At 40.0% G+C, this 19,544-nt stretch overlaps 1 protein-coding gene across 1 annotated transcript in view; it reads left to right on the top strand.

Moving 5' to 3' along the window:
- LOC136691379 (zinc finger protein 850-like) overlaps nt 1-19,544 on the top strand; it is a 54,498-nt gene that overhangs the window by 8,331 nt on the left and 26,623 nt on the right. The window contains exons 4-11 of the mRNA XM_066663938.1: nt 905-929; nt 5,911-5,996; nt 6,519-7,418; nt 10,007-10,724; nt 12,789-12,901; nt 13,244-13,379; nt 15,670-15,896; nt 16,388-17,251. Coding sequence (XP_066520035.1) covers nt 905-929; nt 5,911-5,996; nt 6,519-7,418; nt 10,007-10,724; nt 12,789-12,901; nt 13,244-13,379; nt 15,670-15,896; nt 16,388-17,251 — 3,069 coding nt within the window. The remainder of the gene's footprint in view (nt 1-904; nt 930-5,910; nt 5,997-6,518; nt 7,419-10,006; nt 10,725-12,788; nt 12,902-13,243; nt 13,380-15,669; nt 15,897-16,387; nt 17,252-19,544) is intronic.

Genomic DNA, 19,544 nt, shown 5'->3' with positions numbered 1-19,544 from the left:
GCATTTGTGATTAGTTGGTCGTAAGTAGATCTAGTCGGCTGATTGGTCAGATGAGAAATTGTTCACGTCACTATAGTGACCACCTTTGACCAGGACAGAATTCTCTGTTAATAAACACATAGAACCCCAACACTATTAGAAGAAATAACTTTTTATTTTCTGATATATATGTAAAGGGTAAAGTTACGTTTTATTGTGTATTACACTGTCCTCAATGAAATTAACAGTAAGATTTACTGCTTCCATATATGATAAAAGAAAATTATTAGGAAGCCAAAGAGAAAATTGTAACTGTGGCGGTCTTAATGCCACAGAAATTTGATTTATGCCACAGATGTCCTGCTGGAACTGGGTGTGGATATAATAAATAATGACACTGTTGTATCATAAACAGTGTGTGGAAGGAATGTTTAATGGAATGGCGTTCTGTGAAGTGCTCACTGGAAAGCATCCTAGAAATATGTAACTATAAATAAAAACATTAAAATAACACTATCAATAACCCTCACATGAGCTCAGAGAGATAAGATGTCCACAGCAATACAAATATTTAATTCCATATAAAATTTTAAAAATCAACTAAATTTACTAGTAACAGAAACATATGTGCATTAATGTTTTTACTTTAAATTTTTTTTTAAACATTTAAACAAACTAACATAGATATAATTTCATACAAGACAGAGATTTCTCTTAGGATATCAACAATAGCCCAGAGCTCTTGCAGTAATAATTATTACCATCATTATCCACAGCTGTGTTCATCATAAAAGGTTAATGTTGAAACAAAATAGTTTCAATTGCTGAGTTGGGGCCAAAACACTAGGAGGCAGCAGTGAGTGACGTTTGTTTTTATGAGATCAAGACTTTTCTTTCTAAGTTTTCCCAGCTAGAAGGTAATGAGGCTTTGTGACCCAAATTAACACTAGGTAAGATTTGTTTTTTTTTTTTTTTTGCTCTTGGGCTCCCCCTAGAATCCCCGTAGAATTCACTTTTACAGCACCGTCCTAACATGATTAGAAGTACTCTGTGCCTTTAACTAAAACTACGGGCTTTAACCAACATCAGGAAGTAAAGCACATGAACTGTATCTGTTTATAAATTATATATATTTTATACTGAATGTCTGACATGATTTTGCTCCTGATGTTATTCCACAATCTGCAGCAGATGATAAAGTGACTGTACGAGAGTTAGTGAGTGAGTGAGAGAGAGAAAGAGAGAGAGACAGAGAGAGAGAGAGAATAGAAGAGAAAGGAGTTACTGAACAGCTGAACAGCTAAATAAAAGCCTTTGGAAATGTCTAATACGGAGCTAAATCATTCTCCCTCTTTTCTTCAATTTAAACTCAGAACACTTTCTGCATTTGTAAAGGTTTTAAAGGGGATTTTAATTGCTGAAACTTGTTTAACCAGATGTTACAATATAAACAACGGAAACAACATTAAATAATGTAGAACAATTAAAAAATGTAGAACTTTCATTACTGTGTGATTGCAGCCTCTGCTTAAAAGAGCAGTACAGCTTGTCTTCAAAATTTCACATATTTAACAGCTGAAACTGAAAAATGCTTTAGCCATATGTTATGAAAACGCACAAGCTCCTTTCCCAGGGTCTTCGGAATATATCTATCTCATCTTACTGGTACTGCATCTCTAGGTGGCAGTGTAATCAATTAATAACCTGTTGTAAGGCCATATGCAGAGTATGCAATAAAGCAAACTGCTTGTCAATATGTTTATATTTCGCTGAAATATTCCATATTTGCATATAGAAAATTTGAATTGCGCCCCCTAGTGGCTATCGTGATGAAAATTGTTATGTGCTTAGGAAGTGCTGCCATGGACATACCATGCAAGTGTCATGATGATAGGACCTTGTTAAGGTCATGAAACAGCTGCTGAAATTTGATTGGTTGATGGCGGCCATGTTTTTTCGAATATGACATCATCGTCATAGAATCTCATTCAGGACATCACCCACTACATCCTTACCAATCGGCATGTCAATCAGACAATCCTGTAAAGCGTAACAAATTTTTTGTTTTTATAGCGCCCCCTAGGCTTGCAGTTGCACAACCAAGTACTTATGGCTTCCAACCCTTATAGGGATCAAGCATGTGAAGTATCGTAACATTCGGAGAAAGCGTTTGCGAGTTATAGCTGTATTAGTCTGATTTTTGGAACGTGAGCTCTACCCCTGTATTTGAGCGGAGTCTGGAAGCCAAGCAGTGATGAAATTCCAACTTTTTTTGGGATAATTATTAAAGTTCAGGTTCTTAGGATTCTGCTGATACCACATATGTCCATATTGGGTACATTTCCAGAGACTAGTTTGCGCTCAAAAATGTGTGCATATTTGCATATTATGCAAATTAGCTCAAAATCTAAATATAGCCACAAGCGACAATTCCCGGGGTCCAAGCTGTATTCGCTGGTAGAAGAAGAATGCGCTAGCATATGAGCTGTCCTGAGATAGTAGGGGCTTTTTGGGGAAGTTTGTGTAGTGTTTGTAAGGTGTTCCATGCTGTTCTGGCATCTCCTTGGAGGTGTAGCATGAGCTGGAGGAGTAGTGGATGACAGAGACAGCATAGAGCACAGAAGTCACTCTGGAGTTGCACCCTGGTTTCTCACCCTAATGTTCAGGACCCACAAACAGCAGATATGATGTGGAGTGGCTTGTAATGAAGTCTGTCATCAGTGGACACAAGACACTGTCTGCTGGATGTGTTTGGTTGTGGACTATTCTCAGTCCAGCAGTGATGCTGAGGGATTTAAAACTCCCACAACTGAGTCGTACCTGCTGTATGGGTGTCCTGACTATTGAACACCAGTGTGAAAGAGAGAAATTTTTTGCAGAGCAAGAGGTTAGCATATGACCTGTCATCATACAGGAGCCACACTTTAGGAGGCTTTTAGGAGGGAATGGTAGTGAATGAGTGGGTGAGTTTCTGGTCTGCAGACAGGTGAACGTGGGGCTTGGGGTACAGATACAGCACAGAGCAAAGAACTGACTCTGGAGTTTCACCCTGGATTCTGACCCAATATTCAGGACACCCACAAAGGAGATATCATTTAGGTGGTGGATAATTCTCAGCATTGCAGTGACACTGACATTGTGGTGATAAGTCAGTATGTGTAGCGCTCTTATGAGTGGATAAGACACAGCAGTGCTGCTGGAGACTTTAAAACCTTTGTCCACTGACTGTCCACACTGTTACACACACCTACTCTGTTGGTCCACATTATAGAAATGAAGGCAGATGCAATAGCTCATACATTTTCAGCATAGCTGCTGTGTAGGTGTCCTGACCATTGAAGAACATGTGAAAAAGGGCAATGAAAGTATGCAGAGCAAGAGGTGGACCCCTCTCTGTCATTTTAGATCTACAAAGTTCTCCTGTGGACTGTGGAGCTGAAAAAACTGAATGTAAAATAAAGATGTGGTCATAATGTTATTGTTGATTTGTTTAGATCTGCAGTCAATTGTCTGTGTCCTCTGGCCCTCTCTGACTGGCAGGGGGGAGTGGAGGGGGAGAGGTGACAGTCTGTGTGTGGAGGAGAGGGAGGGGCTGAGGGGGGATTCTGCATAGCGAGTCTACAGGTATATATGAAATGTAACGGACATATATTTGATCAAGAACTAGTCCTTAGATCAAAACCCAATATAGACATATGTGGTATCATGAGAATCGTAAGAACCTGAAATTTAGTAATTATCAAAAAAATGTGGAACTTTCATTACCGTGTGATTGCAGCCTCTGCTTAAATAGAGATATGCAGCTTGCCTTTGAAACATCACATAAAAAACAGCTGTAACTCAAAAATGCTTTAGACATATGTTATGAAAATGCAAAAGCTCCTTTCCCATGGTCTTTGGAATATATCTGTCTCATCTTGCTGGTACTGCATCTCTAGGTGGCAGTGTAATCAATTATGAACCTATGCAACCAGTTGTTGACTAATTGTAGCGCCCCCTTTCCCCTTTCTGTGCAATGCGGGCATATTTAGCAGAGTACTTCAGAGTAATGACATACATATGTGCACCAAGTTGTGTTTGATTTAGGTGAAGTTTGTTGTAGTTATAGCTCAAAGAGTGCATGGAGCCCCACACATGCATATTTGTTAAATTACTGCCACAACAGCGTGTCAAAAGGTCCAACTTTTTTTTAAAAATTATTTACCTACAGTCTATACAGATTGCAAAAATACCAGTTGTTTATTGATAAGACAAATTTCCAGGGAGGAGTTAGTAAAAGCTCCATTTTCACATACCTGACTATTGTGGATAAACTATACATTTTTTGACAATAGTTGCAATTACAAAGTTGTAAGACACTATGCAGAGTATGCAATAAATCAAACTGCTTGTCAATATGTTTATATTTCGCTGAGATATTCTATATTTTCATGTAGAAAATCTGAATTGCGCCCCCTAGTGGCTATCGTAATGAAGATTGTTATGTGCCATGGACATACCATGCAAGTGTCATGATGATAGGACCTTGTTAAGGTCATGAAACAGCTGCTGAAATTTGAGTGGTCGATGGCGGCTATGTTTTTTCGAATATGACATCATTGTCATAGAATCTAAGTCAGCTCATCACACACTACATGCGTACCAATCGGCATGTCAATCGGACAATCCTGTGAAGCGTAACAATTTTTTTGCTGTTATAGCGCCCCCTAGGCTTGCAGTTGCACAGCCAAGTACTTATGGCTTCCAGGCCTTATAAGGATCAAGCATGTGAAGTATCGTAACATTCGGAGAAAGCGTTTGTAGCTGTATTTGTCTGATTTTTGGAACGTTAGCTCAACCCCTGTATTTGGGCGGAGTGTGGAAGCCGAGCAGAGATGAAATTCCAACTTTTTTGAATAATTATTAAAGTTCAGGTTCTTAGGATTCTGCTGATACCACATATGTCCATATTGGGTACATTTCCAGAGACTAGTTCGCGCTCAAAAAGATGTGTGATTTTGCATATTATGCAAATTAGCTCAAAATCTAAGTAGGCGGAGCTTATGGGTTCTTGAGGCTTTTTTGTAGGGTCTGACCTGAGGAATCAGGGAAAAAAAGAATTTCGTCTCTACGCTACACGGGGCAGGAGATATAGGGAGCGACGCGTTCCACGTCGCTATAGCGCCACCATCAGGCTGATCGGGCTGATTCTTTGCGCCTGAGTAGCGGGAGGGTTTACTACCAGTTGACCAAACGACAAGTCTGTAGGACCTACGGTTTGGGCTGCCCATCGCGTTTCATCGGAGAAGAAGAAGAAGAGGAAACAGACCAAAAACAATAGGGCTCCAGCACTTGCAGTGCTTGGACCCCTAAAAACAGAACAAAAACAATAGGGCTCCAGCACTTGCAGTGCTTGGACCCCTAAAAAGCGGAAAAAACAGAACAAAAAAAATAGGGCTCCAGCACTTGCAGTGCTTGGACCCCTAATAATAAATGCAACGATACTGATACTGATCTTCTCTGTGCGTTACTGGGGAAACACAAACATCGCCTGACCACTGAGCACTTAAAGTCCGATTTTGCTGGACTTAATTCTAGTTTTAAATTTTGAATTTACATCAATTTACAACTTATGAATTTTATATAAAATATCACTTTTAATTCAGCCAGACGGGTTTTGCTGTAAAACAAATTCCCCAGTTCTATAACTATATTTCCATATTCCCTTATTTTTATGTTTGAATACACACTCCATTGCGCTCAATGATTCCAGGTAGGCTCTGGACCCACCGCGACCCTGAATTGGATAAGCGATTACAGATGATAATGAATGAATGAATGAATGAATACACACTCCATTGTCTGGTTGTTTTGTAGCTGATATAGTGGGGGCGGAGTTTGTCGGAATACGGGTGGGATTTAAAAATAATCACAGTGTAATTCCTCCATCAGGCCAGGAGGGGTGCTCTTTCTGCAGCTGTGTTTCTCCAGTGAAGAGGAGAGGGAGAAGATCACTGCGCTGTGCAGAAGGAAGAGAGGTAAAAAAGAAGTCTGAATTTACTTTATGTATTTGATTTGTTTTATTTTTTATAATGTAATTGTAATACGCACATAACTGATAAGGAGAGCAGAGCTTGAAACTGAAGGAAGTCACTGAGGTAGGAGTCCAGAATATTTTAAGCCAAATGTAAGAATTGTGATTATTTTCAGTAAAATCACTGTTCAGTTTAAACACAGTTCTCTCAGAAAACACTGAGGCTAGTGTCAGTTTGTTCCTGTTTAATTAAATATTTTAAACAATTTTTTACAATTTTTACTGTTTTGGAATTTACCAGAACATAAAGGAATTTACAAATAATTGTCTTTTTTTCATTTATAGCTTAAGTGTGATGTACTACCCAGACCAAGATTTAGAATACAAATAGAACACATTATGGAAACCTCCCTATTTAACTATTACTTTTGGGCATCTGGGCATTATATAATACAATAAGATGCTGCTGTTTATAATGATGGACATTTGAAATAGAAAACTAACCACAATAATTTTTTCCCTCCAGAAATGAATGATATTCCGAGTTTTCTTTGGCCCACAGAGGTCAGGAAATGTCATCAGGAAGAACACCTCACTGCAATGAACTCAGGAGAAATTAAATGTGAGAAAACGGAATATAAAGTGAGCTGCAGCTCTCAGCAACAAACACCTGTTAATATCTGCACTAATGCACCTCACTTCTCCGGAAAAGTAAAGAAGAACACAGAAAAGAAGAGAAATCACCACTGTTCAGAGTGTGGGAGGAGTTTTATTCAAAGGAGCCACCTTCTACAACATCAGCGAATTCATACCGGAGAGAAACCTTTCGAGTGTTCAGAATGTGGGAAGAGTTTTAATAATATGGGAAGCCTTCATGCTCATCAACGAATTCATACCGGAGAAAAACCGTATCAGTGTCAGGAGTGTGGAAAGAGTTTTACTCAGTGGAGTAATCTTCAACTACACCAGCGAATTCATACCGGAGAAAAACCATATTCCTGCACAGAGTGTGGAATTAGTTTTAGAAGTAAAGGCTGCCTCCAAACACACAAGCGAATTCACACGGGAGAAAAGCCATATCAGTGTTCAGAGTGTGCTACAAGTTTCAGTCGTCAAAGCAGTCTCCAAAGACATCAGCGAATTCATACTGGAGAAAAGCCTTATGTTTGCTCAGAGTGTGGGAAAAGTTTCAGAACAACTACTGACATCCAGGCACACCTTCGAATCCATGCTGGAGAAAAACCATATCAGTGTTTGGAGTGTGGGAAAAGTTTTAGAACTGTGAGTGACCTCCAAAAACACCAGCGAATTCATACTGGAGAGAAACCATATTACTGCTCAGAGTGTGGGCGGAGCTTTAGAACTACAAATTCCCTTAAAATTCACCAGTGCATTCACTCTGGGGGAAGTCTTTATTGCTGCCCAAACTGAGAGAGGAGTTTTAAAGGTCAGAAGAATTTACAACAGCAGCTTATTCACAGAGAAGGTAAACTCGCTTCCAGGATTCATAAAGGTTCCTCACAAGAGAATCTGGTTCAGACTCATGCTGTGAGGCACACAGGCTGTTAATAAATATTCTCATATTCTTGTCGGATGTAATCTTCCACTGCCAAATTTACGCTCCGATATTCAAGAATGCAACGCCAAGAACGGTTAAAGTACTCAGTGCTGTTTTCGCTCCGTGACTCGCTGACGAGAACGGCCTGGCAATCCCATCATTCCCCACATCCATAGTGTACACTACCCAGGAAAACCATGCAGAGTTCAGAGTGACCTCTCCGAACTGTGCCCAGAGAGGACCAACGACACAGAGGAATACCACCATGAATTTATTTCTGTTTCCTTTGTAGTCACACATTCTCAGCATTATTATTTTTGCATTAACTGTTTATCTGTGTATCTGTATTCTTATAACTGAATTATCTTTAATGAGAGCATTATGTTACACAGTAACTGTAAAGAGGTATTGTTTCTTTGTAGATGTGAAGCACCTTGTGGCTTGTAACTCAATGGATCATGTTTATGTGTCTGATATATTCTTCCAGGGGGTACAATCAGCCGTCAAATCGGACTTTTAGCACTTAATGTTTCAATAAACATTTGTTCTAGAATAATAAAACAAACACCGGAGTGTAATGCTGCGTTCGAGTGATGTTGGAAAATACCGGAAATACCATTTTTCCAACTTGTAAATTGCACCAGAACGGCGGACAAAGTTGTATTTACTGCTGGTGACCTTGGGATTCTAGATGATACACGAGTTTGAGATGTGACGTATATCATGACCTTTTACCTCTTCCCCAGGAGAAAATGGTGAATATGAATTTGAATAGTTTTATTCTGCGTGATTTCTGTAAATAAAAGCCAAATATTATGATCAATTTTGTTACCACTCAAAATCTGTTTGGTTGTTATTTAATGATAAATCACATTTTGGGGACATGTGTACAGTGGGTGGATATTCAGCCAAGCTCTGGAATGCAGTGAAGTCGTATCTAACCCTCGGTTTATACAACCTTCTGATGAGCACCCGAACACAGTATAAACATGCAGTTATATCGCCATGTGTTTACACTTAGTGTATCATACCTCTACACTTTTCTTTGTAAAAAAGACTGTCAGCAAAGTATAAACCAAACTAAATCATTAAAAAAAGACTGTGTTTGTTATTTCTGGAAACATTCATTTCTGAGTATCTTCTCATGCAACCGCTGCTTGAATTTATGTGAAAAACAGATCTGAACTCCCTCAACTCCATATTTCTATTTTATATTTTATACCGTCAGTAGATTCATACTGGAGAGAAACTTTCCAGTGTGAACAGTCTCATGATCATCAGCAAAATCATACCAGAGAAAATTTAAATCAACGCAGTCTTCAACCAAAACCAGACCAGCAAAGTCATCCTGAAGAAACACTATTCCTGGGATTATTTTTAGAAGCAAAGGTTGTTGCAAACATCAAATATTGCTTTGTTTCTAAGCACAGTTTCCCTGGCCTTTACAGTTACGGTGGCTTTTCGAGAGAAGTGCAGAAAATAGGTGGGTATATATATATATATATATACACACAGATAGATAGGTAGATAGATAGCTTTTTTTTCCAGTGTAGTTCCTGCCACATTGCAGCAGGGGCGCTGTGCGGACAACGGCGTTTCTGTAGTGAAACGGAGAGGAAGTAGATCAGCGCTGTGTTGACGGAAACGAGGTTAAAACCATTTCATTCTATTGAATATTTTGTTTATTTTAAACTGAAATGACGGGATAATCGCGTAAAATCTTTTATTAAAGTAAATGTAAAAATAGATGAACAACGAATTACTGCATCTTTTTATTACAATTTATTCTATTTACCGTCGTTTGATTAAGGATATTTAAAATATTTTTTCAGCTTTTAAGTAAGTCAGAAATCTAAAAAAATATTTCACTTAATATCTGACTTATTTACGATTGGCGTTTTCTTCTAAATCTGTCTCAGACACGGCTTCAAATTTCACTTTGAATATTTTATGGCGTTTTCTGTAAAAGTAGTATTTAAGCTTCCTCTCTCTCTCTCTCTCTCTCTCTCTCAAAGATGGAAGGGTGTGATATGTTACTTGTTCCAAAGCAGTATTTATTTGTGATTTGGATAAAGCCTAGATTTGAGGTCTCTGCTCTTTTTCTCCTGTACACATTTAAACTGTCGTCTGCTCGTCTTTCGTTCAGATTCCCCTTCTTTCTTATGAATGCATGGTCTTGTATTTGGTGAAGGGTGTATTGAAAGGAATATAATGTTTACTTCTATAATTTCACATCCTGTTTTCTTTGAATATTATCAGTATTCTACATTTTTTGGGTCCTGATGCTGTTTTGGTGTTTACTGAATTCCAAACTTGACGGTTTTCATTTTCTTGTTTCCTCCAGAAACAAATGGCCTCTTGTTCGACATCTTCTCTTGCTGCTAAAGTTACCAACATTACCCAACAGTCGCATCAGAAAACAACACTAAGACCAAATAATAGCCAAAAATAATAAGAGAACATGGAAGCCAGTGAAAGCTCCAGTTCTCAGGAAACATCCTCCGATGCGTTAAAGAATCGCAGACAAAAATGTGCAGAGAAGAAAAAAAATCACCACTGTTCTGAGTGTGGGAAAAGTTTTACTCAGCGCTGTAACCTGCTTCAGCACCAGAGAATTCATACTGGGGAGAAGCCCTACCACTGTCCAGAGTGTGGGAAGAGTTTTAAATATCTAAATAGTTTCCAAATACATCAGCGAACTCATACTGGAGAAAAGCCCTACTCCTGCTCTGAGTGTGGGAAGAGATTCAGTGAACAGAATCATCTCCGGAGACATCATCGTATTCACACCGGAGAAAAGCCGTATCACTGCTCAGAATGTGGGAAAAACTTTAGAAGCAGAGGAACCTTTCAGACACATCAGAGAATTCACACTGGAGAGAAACCGTATCAGTGCTCAGAGTGTGGGAGGAGTTTTAACCAAATCAGTAATCTCCGAACACATCAGCGAACTCACACTGGAGAAAAGCCGTACCAATGTTTGGAGTGTGGGATCAGTTTTGCTGACAGATGCACCCTCATTAGACACCAGCAGATTCACACCGGAGAGAAGCCGTATTTCTGCGCAGAGTGTGGGTGGAGCTTCAGACATTCCAGCACCTTAAAGACCCACAAGTGCATTAAACTCACTCGCGGCGTTTGTGAAAGCAGTGGCCGTCACTGTTTCTTCTTTTAGATTAAATACAATCCTGATGAAGACAGAGGTGTCTCAGAACTGTAACTCAGTCCCTCAGTCATTCACTCACTCACTCACACAGTCAGTCAGTCACTCACTCACTCATACACTCAGTCAGTCACTCACTCACACAGTCAGTCACTCACACACTCCCTCAGTCATTCATTCACACACACTCAGTCAGTCACTCACACACTCACTCAGGCTCAACAGGTAAATAAAGGTAAAAAATGAAGACTGTAATAAAACACAGTAATAAACAAGGTGTAATTTCAGCGATTGTATTTATTGTTTGATTCCAGTAACAGATTTAAATAAAGTTCATTTTGTTTGAAATTATTTCCTTTTTCTGTTTGTATTTTAATGATTTGCAATTATTTACAACATTTTTATAAATGTCACTTTTCCACGGAGACTGATGTTTTGGAGGAAACTAAAAGTTGTGCTAAATTAAGTTTTAAAAACATGACCCTGATCTTTGTGTAACACAGATTTACTGCATTGATCTGTGTGTGAGAGACGTATAACACTGTGTTCCACCTGTAAAGTCTGTGCTGCGTTCACAGCTGTTTACACCAGAGAACACACTCTAACCCTGCTCCACAGCCCAGTGCTGGAGGACTTTTATAATCCACAGTGTTTCAGTTCCAGGTTCTGGTCGATGTGTTGTTTGTAATTTCTTTTTTTTTAGCTGTAAATAACAATAACGTTACCCAAGGAAAATGATGACATTAACATCACAGAAGAGAAAAATAATAATAAAAAAAGCTTTAACACCAATATATTCTCAGCATTTATTTTGTTGTCTAATATCACACAGATCCAGGAGTGTGATGTGTGTGTGAGGGAATTCTGCTGAGGAAATCTGAACTATTATTATGAGCAGGTTTATTATGAAGAGCTCATCCCGGTTAAAAAGAACCTAGTGGCTTTGAGGTAAATTTCTTTATCAGGTTCTTAAAAGCTTCTTATCAACTGACCATTTTCTGGATTTCCGTCTGAAATTACATCTTCAAACCTGAATAATTATTACTTTCCAAAGGCTGGGAATATTTTTTTTTTTTAGAAGAACCCTTTAAACCAACGGACTCCTGAATGCCCAAAAATGTAGATGCTCACAGTTTTATTTTTATTATTATTCTTGTTTTACACTTTATGTAGAGACTGTAGAGACATCATTTGGATCCAGTTTGTGGCTCAGATGTGGATTTATATGTAAACATTTATCAGAAAATGGTTTGAGTGTTTTATCTGATATTTATTCAAGTCTAAAATAGAGGATCACTTCTCTTGTCTCAAAGTGTTCTTTTGGGCATCTACAAGTGTTTTTTTATATATATTATGAATTAGATAAACAGATCAAACTCTAAGAGCATATAAAAGATAAAATATAGATATGAGGGAAACTAGTAGCAAGTGAAAGAACAGTGCAACGCTACAATTGTGTGAGAAGATGCATCAGGAAACAAGATACTTAAAATGATACAAGATACTACAAATATACATTGAATGGCTTATGTTTGGGACGTGACGAGGCTTATTGGGTGATATTAGGTTCTAACATGGACTCATTAGGTGTGTACCTATTTTATCTTTTTGCAAAATTAGGGAATAAATTACTCTCCCATGGGCCCACCACCTGTGGGAGAGGTAGTAATCCGGGTCTGGTCCATTGTGGATCGGGTGGCAGCCGGGGTCGGGGGCCCTGGCGTTCTGATCCTCGGTTACTGAAACTGACTTTTGGAACATGGAACGTAACCTCTCTGGTGGGAAAAGAGCCTGAGCTGGTGCATGAGGTTGAGAGGTACCGGCTAGATATAGTTGGGCTCACCTTGACACACAGTATGGGCTCTGGAACCAATTTCCTTGAGAGGGGCTGGATGCTCTTTCACTCTGGAGTTGCCCAGGGTGAGAGGCGTAAGGGAGGAGTGGGCTTACTCATAGCCCCTCCAGCTTAGCACCTGTACATTGGGGTTTACCCCAGTGGACGAGAGGGTAATTTCCCTGCACCTTCAGGTTGGGGAAAGGGCTTTGACAGTTGTATGTGCTTATGCACTGAACAGCTGTTCAGAGAAACATGCCTTCTTGGGGCCCCTAGAGGGGGTGCTGGAGAACATTCATTCTAGGGACTCCATTGTTCTGCTGGGGGACTTCATCGTTCACGTGGGTAATGTCAGTGAGACCTGGAGGGGCGTGATTGGGAGGAACCCGAGTGGTGTTCAGTTATTGGATTTCTGTGCCCGTCACAGTTTGTCCATTACGAACACCATGTTCAAGCATAAGGGTGTCCACAAGTACACCTTGCATCAGGATACCCTAGGCCGCATTTCGACGATTGACTTTATAGTCGTATCATCGGACCTGCGGCCATATGTTCTGGACACTCAGGTGAAGAGAGGTGCTGAGCTGTCAACTGATCACCACCTTGTGGTGCGTTGGATCAGATGGCGGGGGAGGATGCCGGACAGACCTGGCAGGCCTAAACGTGTGCTGAGGGTTTGCTGGGAACGTTTGGCAGAGGAACCTGTAAGAAAGATCATCAATTCCCACATCCGGCAGAGCTTCGACTGCATCCGGGGGAGGCAGGCTGTCAAGCTGAAGAAAGAGTCCTATCGAGCCTGGTTGGCTCGGGGGACTCCGGAAGCAGCTGACAGGTACCGAGGAGCCGGCATCGGCTGTTGCTGAGGCAAAAACTCGGGTGTGGGAGGAGTTCGGTGAGAACATGGAAAACGACTTTCGGTCGGCTCTGGCAAACCATCAGGCGACTCAGGAGGGGAAAGCGGTTTTCCATCAACACTGTATATGGAGAGACTACATGTCTCGACTGGCCTGGGAACGCCTCGGTATACCCCCGGAGGAGATGGAGGCGGTGGCTGGGGAGAGGGAGATCTGGGTTTCTTTGCTCCGACTGCTTCCCCCGCGACCCAGACCCGGATAAGCGGTGAATAATAGATGGAGGGACGGAGGGAATAAATCCCCAAAGTGTTAAAACTTGTGTCAAACAGTGCTCTATGACCTCGAATAAGGAGTTAAATGAAAGCTCAGGGTTTCCTCTTGTGGCCGATGTAAGGTATCGCATGAGTATATGTCATTTACCTGAGTTGAGGCGTCTGTAAATACAAGGTCCCCATTTATAGGTTTTATTTTCATTCATTCATTCATTCATTATCTGTAACCGCTTATCCAATTCAGGGTCGCGGTGGGTCCAGAGCCTACCTGGATTCATTGGGCGCAAGGCAGAAATACACCCTGGAGGGGGCGCCAGTCCTTCACAGGGCAACACAGACACACACACACACACACACACACACATTCACTCACACCTACGGACACTTTTAAGTCACCAATCCACCTACCAACGCGTGTTTTTGGACTGTGGGAGGAAACCGGAGCACCCAGAGGAAACCCACGTGGACACGGGGAGAACACAGCAACTCCTCACAGAGGTTTTATTTTATTACTGATAAATACACTGGATTGTATTTGACTGGAAGATTGTAGACAGATAACAAGGGCTTGTTAATTTCAGGATAATCTCAGGAATTCAGTGATGCCTGGTTTATATAGGGTCTATAACCACAGATATATTTGAGTATAAGTGAAAAAAAATTAGATGTAATAAATAAAAATCTGAACACAAGATTGTTCAATATTTCACCAATTCATAACCCTGAGAACCAGCACTTTCACTGCATAATTTATTCATTATATTATTTATACAAATTAACAGTATTCATATTTCTTTCTTTTATTTTTGGGAACATGGTTTTATTGAGACAGGTTCTTCATCACTTATTTTAATATTTACAAAATTTACAGCACACCAATGAAAAGAGGATAGTTCCAGTTTTCACATCTTCATCTGGTATAACATCTTATACAATATGAAAGTTATGAAATGGAGAATGTTACATGTCTGAAACCAGCAGTGGTTTACCAGAGCATAGGATTAGTTCAAAATAAGTAAAAAAAATACACAATAGAAAAACACATGTTCAGTGGAATCTGTGTCCTTTATGAAAAAAAAACCATGCATCACTCACCTGGGAGAGCACTGACAGGGCATTTTTACACAGTCCAAACAAGCTTTGTTGAGCTGAGCATTGAAAGGTCTCTGAAGGTGGGGTTAGTCCCACAGTGGGAGAATTTAAAATGAGAGAACAGCAGCCTTAAAAATTACTGCTACATTTCTGCTCATCAACCCCAGTAAGAAAAACGATAAAGTTCTGTAAGTAGATGTCTTTTTTTAAACCTTGTTATTACAGAACAGCTGAAAAGACCCTCAGCGATGGAATCACAAACCTAAATGAATTCAGTATTTGAACTGACACCAGATTTGTTAAAAAGGACAGTAAAAGTAAGAAATAAAAGATAACTGTAATGAAGTATATTGTGAAGAAAAAAAATTAAAACAGTGACTTGTGTTGAACAGTGATGTGTGTTCAATCAGCTCCGAGTGAACTGCCAATCACAGCGCAGGGGCGGGGTTGGTCGCAATACAGGTGGAATTTAAATAACAACGTAATTCTTTCTTCAGTCCAGGAGGGGCGCTGTTTCCACAGCTGTGTTTTTCTAGCGAAGCGGAGAGGGAGAAGATCACAGCGCTGTGAGGATGGTAAAAACTGTTTATTTTTTTTTGTTTTGTTTAGTTTTTTTTTTTTAATTTAAGTTATTTCTATTTAGTTTTTAAGATAAAACAGGAGGGATAATACATGTAACCGTTACACAAACTGACGGCTAAAGCCTGAAAGACGTGAGAATATTTTTCTTCTGTTGAACTATGTTGAGGTTTAAGTGGAAAATGTTTAGAAACCTGGTCAGTGTTGGGGTTTATTAACTTTGTGTTGTGTCCTGTGTGCGTTCCTCTGTCTATTTATTAATTAAGTTTATTAATGATTAAATACTGTAGAAAAAAGGATTACTTCATATGTACATCCTTCTCAGCTCCACTGTGCAGTCGTCTCACACAAGGCAGTTTAAATGCGTCCAAAAGGTTGAAGACACGACTTATCATAAGTTAAATCTGCACATCTTGTGCCCCCTGGAGGACGCTCCAGAGCAGCTGCACATCAGTCTAATGTTGCCATGCTCAGTGCCAGGTGTGGGCCAGATGTGTAAAGTCCCTCGGCACTGGGTGGTGGAGCTCTCTGCAGTGACACAGTACTTTTGTGGTGAGCTGGAGTGGTGTTTTTAATCCAAAACTGAACATAAACCAAATACAAAGTATTTGGCCATAATAGTGTTTGAGGGGCTGCTATAAAAAGAAACCGTGCTAGCTGTAACTGGAAATAGGTAAAGACTAAATATTGGTGGCAGGGGATGAGAAGGAAATATTAGTGCTAATACAGAAGTATATATATATATATATATATATATTTATGTGCTGAAAGCGGGCATTCTGAACAGGGCTGTTTACACAAGGGGAGAACACTGCTGTGTTGTTTGATCCATGTGGGGTTTTGACCAACGCATTAAGACCGTACAACTGTGTAACTGTATGTAATATATAATATAATATATTAATAGATGTATTTTTCTTTTCCTCTTCCAGAAATGATTGACGTCCTGTTTCTCGTCTTTTCCAGCTCCTGGAATCAGCCGACCTTCATTTATCCCCTTAAACACATCAAAAAACACCACTAAACTAAACAGCTGTGATGAGAGATTCAAAGTGAGAAAATGGAATCTACATCCATCTCCAGCTCTCAGGAGATAGCCCCTGTTTCTGTCTGCGCTTCTCACCGCCGAGTACAAAAACACAGCAGAAAAGAGAGGAAACACCACTGTTCAGAGTGTGGGAAGAATTTTATGCAAAGAGGTCACCTTCGGCAACATCTGAGAATTCACACCGGAGAGAAACCCTATCCCTGCTCAGAGTGTGGAAGAACATTCTCTCAACAAAGTTATCTCCAAATTCACAAACGAACTCACACTGGAGAGAAGCCACATCAGTGTCCGGACTGCGGGAAGAGTTTTAATCAGCCGAATAGTCTCCAAAGACACCAGCTGATTCACACCGGAGAAAAACCCTATCAGTGTTCTGAATGTGGCAGGAGTTTCACTGAGCCCGGTCAACTCAAAACACACCAGCATATTCACACTGGAGAGAAACCATTTCACTGCCCAGAATGCGGGAAGAGTTTTAATCGACAGAGTCATCTCCAACGACACCAGCGAATTCATACCGGAGAAAAGCCATACCACTGTTCAGAGTGTGAAAAGTGTTTTAGAGACAGAGGTGCTCTCACAGTCCATCAGCGAATTCACACCGGAGAGAAACCGTATCAGTGCCCAGACTGTGGGAAGAGTTTTATTCAAAGGAGTAATCTTCAAATACACCATCGAACTCACACTGGAGAAAAACCGTACACATGTTCAGAATGTGGGACTAGTTTTGGTGATAAATGTACTCTTCAAAAACACCAGCAGATTCACACCGGAGAGAAACCGTATTTCTGCTCAGAGTGTGGGTGGAGCTTTAGACATCTGAGAACTTTAAAGACACACAAGTGCATTAAGACGACTCGTGCAGTTTGTGAAAACACTAATACTCAGTGTTACTTTTTTTAGGTTCAGGACATAACAAAGACAGTTGTATTTATTATTATAATATTACTATTCTATTGTTGTGAAAAACAGACGTATTGACTTTCCCTCACTTGTGAGTCTTTATGTAATTATTGTTTGAAGAACATAACTTCCTCAGTGTTTTAAATGACGAGGCCTGTAATATTGATGATTCATTGATGAGGTTTTCCATAAAATGTCTGACACCAAGGAGAGTGGCTGAATGCACAAGTTAGTGTTGGTTTATTTTCGGATAAAGTACAGTGAACACATTGTACAGAGGTGGGTCAATCTGGAAATACCTCAGATTAAGACAACGTCACAGCCAGTGCCAAATAAAAATTATGGATTTTCACGGCACCTCCTCGTGCTAATCCTCCCTTAATGCTGTAGACAGATTGAGCATGAAGTGAATCGTTTAAGAGAACAAGATTGGCCTTTACAGAAAACACATTCCTTCATTTTCATTTCCTTTAAGAGAGATTTCACATTCATCAGCTTTTTCATCTGACTTCTATAATAAATTAAGAATTTTATATAAATTTTAGTCAAATCTAACAGCTGTAAAAAAAAACAAGAGAAAATTATTTTTAAAAAATAAGCTTCAATAAATAAACATTTCCTTCCAAACTGCTGAGAAACCTTTCTCCTTCCACTGAGCTCTGTCCTGGGGACATTAAAAAACCCATATCTGAGGACTTTCCGCTGGGAATTGAAGAATTAAAACGTTCTTTTGGACCGTTCACAAAGTAATTAAAATTTAGAAGATCTCCAAAAGGTCCAAAATACAACCTTCCTCCTCAGGGAGGCGTGCTCGTTCCGGAAGCATTACAAAGACCAGTCGAGTGAAGTTCAAAGCAAATCAAAGTAATTATTGGATCCAAGAGAACTAATACATGAAAAGTCTATTAGCATTCCCAGTAGAGTTCTGAGTTCTCCTCCCATTTGACTCCACAATTATACCCCAGATGACGTATAGCCTGGTGGTGAGGCATTTCTAGCTGATTAACATATATTAATATGCATAATTAGACATGTTAGTACTCAGGTTTCTCGCGTGCAAGTTTCACATGCCCCGTGACCCCAAAACCTTAATTCTTAGGTAGGCTTGACAATATACCTTTTATTCCCACACTCCTTTTGTCACCAAAATTTAGAGGAGTCACTAATGGACTTAAGGTCACTGAGATGCCCTACAGTTCAACTCCCTCTTTTGGCTAACAGTTGTAATTTATGTGAGCCTAAGTGCAGATCTGTTCAATGTTAGAGGTCTAAGAATTTAGAAAGGTGCTAATACTGAGTCAACATGCCAGTTAGTGTGCAGATTCTAAACTTGTTTAAATGCATGTCTAAATACTGGTTAATCATTCATATGAGTACATATAAGATACAAGATTTCACACAATTATAAATGCTTAATTTTAACTAATCATTTAAGGATATTTGTCCACTAACACAAAGTAATAAAATTATTTTTCACAACAATTCTCCCTTTTGACCTGTCCAACTGACAGGTCAATACATTTATATAAATGGTAAGCAATCAATGTTAGATTGGTCTGCCTAGGTCACCCCCGGGTTGGCGAGTGACTTAGGTAGAGCGTGATGGCAGATTGTGGTGGTAGCGGGCAATTACACCGCTCCTGTTGGGAGTGGACACCTCTGTCCTACCACTCACCCTCTAAGAGATTACAATGAGCCCTATATGTGTATGTGTTAAAGTGTATTCTTCATCCGTTGGTAGGGATCTGTGCTGGGGGCAAGGATAGACTTTCCTTGTCATGCCCCTGCCTCAGGGGATTATTCTGCCCCTATATTGGTTGAGGCTGCTTGATCAGCCTCTTCTGAGGTGTTGTTTTCCTTCAGTGAATGTTTGATGTTAGGTGTCGGTGCGGCTCTGCACTGTGTGAGGTGGTACCACTATAAGCCTTTACCCTTCAGCCGGACTGCACAACTGGTTCTCTCTGTCAGACTGTTACTTCTGGATCCTTCTCCTCCGTTCCTTCTCCTTCTCTCCTTTCCTGCACCTGTATAGAGAAATCTTTACAAACAGCTTTTAGTTCTTCATATAGCTGTCGGTACTCTGCTTGAGGTGGTTTCTGTGGGGACGCAAGCACATTGTTGGGGCCCGGAAATGGCATGCCTCTCACTAATTCAAAAGGAGTAAATCCTATAGTTCTATTTACTGAACTACAGACACTAATTAAAGCAATTGGAAGGGCTTCAAGTCAATTCATGCCCGTGGCCAGTTT

Source organism: Hoplias malabaricus, chromosome 3, assembly GCF_029633855.1.
Source record: "Hoplias malabaricus isolate fHopMal1 chromosome 3, fHopMal1.hap1, whole genome shotgun sequence".
NCBI classification, from domain to species: domain Eukaryota; kingdom Metazoa; phylum Chordata; class Actinopteri; order Characiformes; family Erythrinidae; genus Hoplias; species Hoplias malabaricus.
Note: the sequence above shows the minus strand (reverse complement) of the source record. Positions and strands in the feature narration are given on the sequence as shown.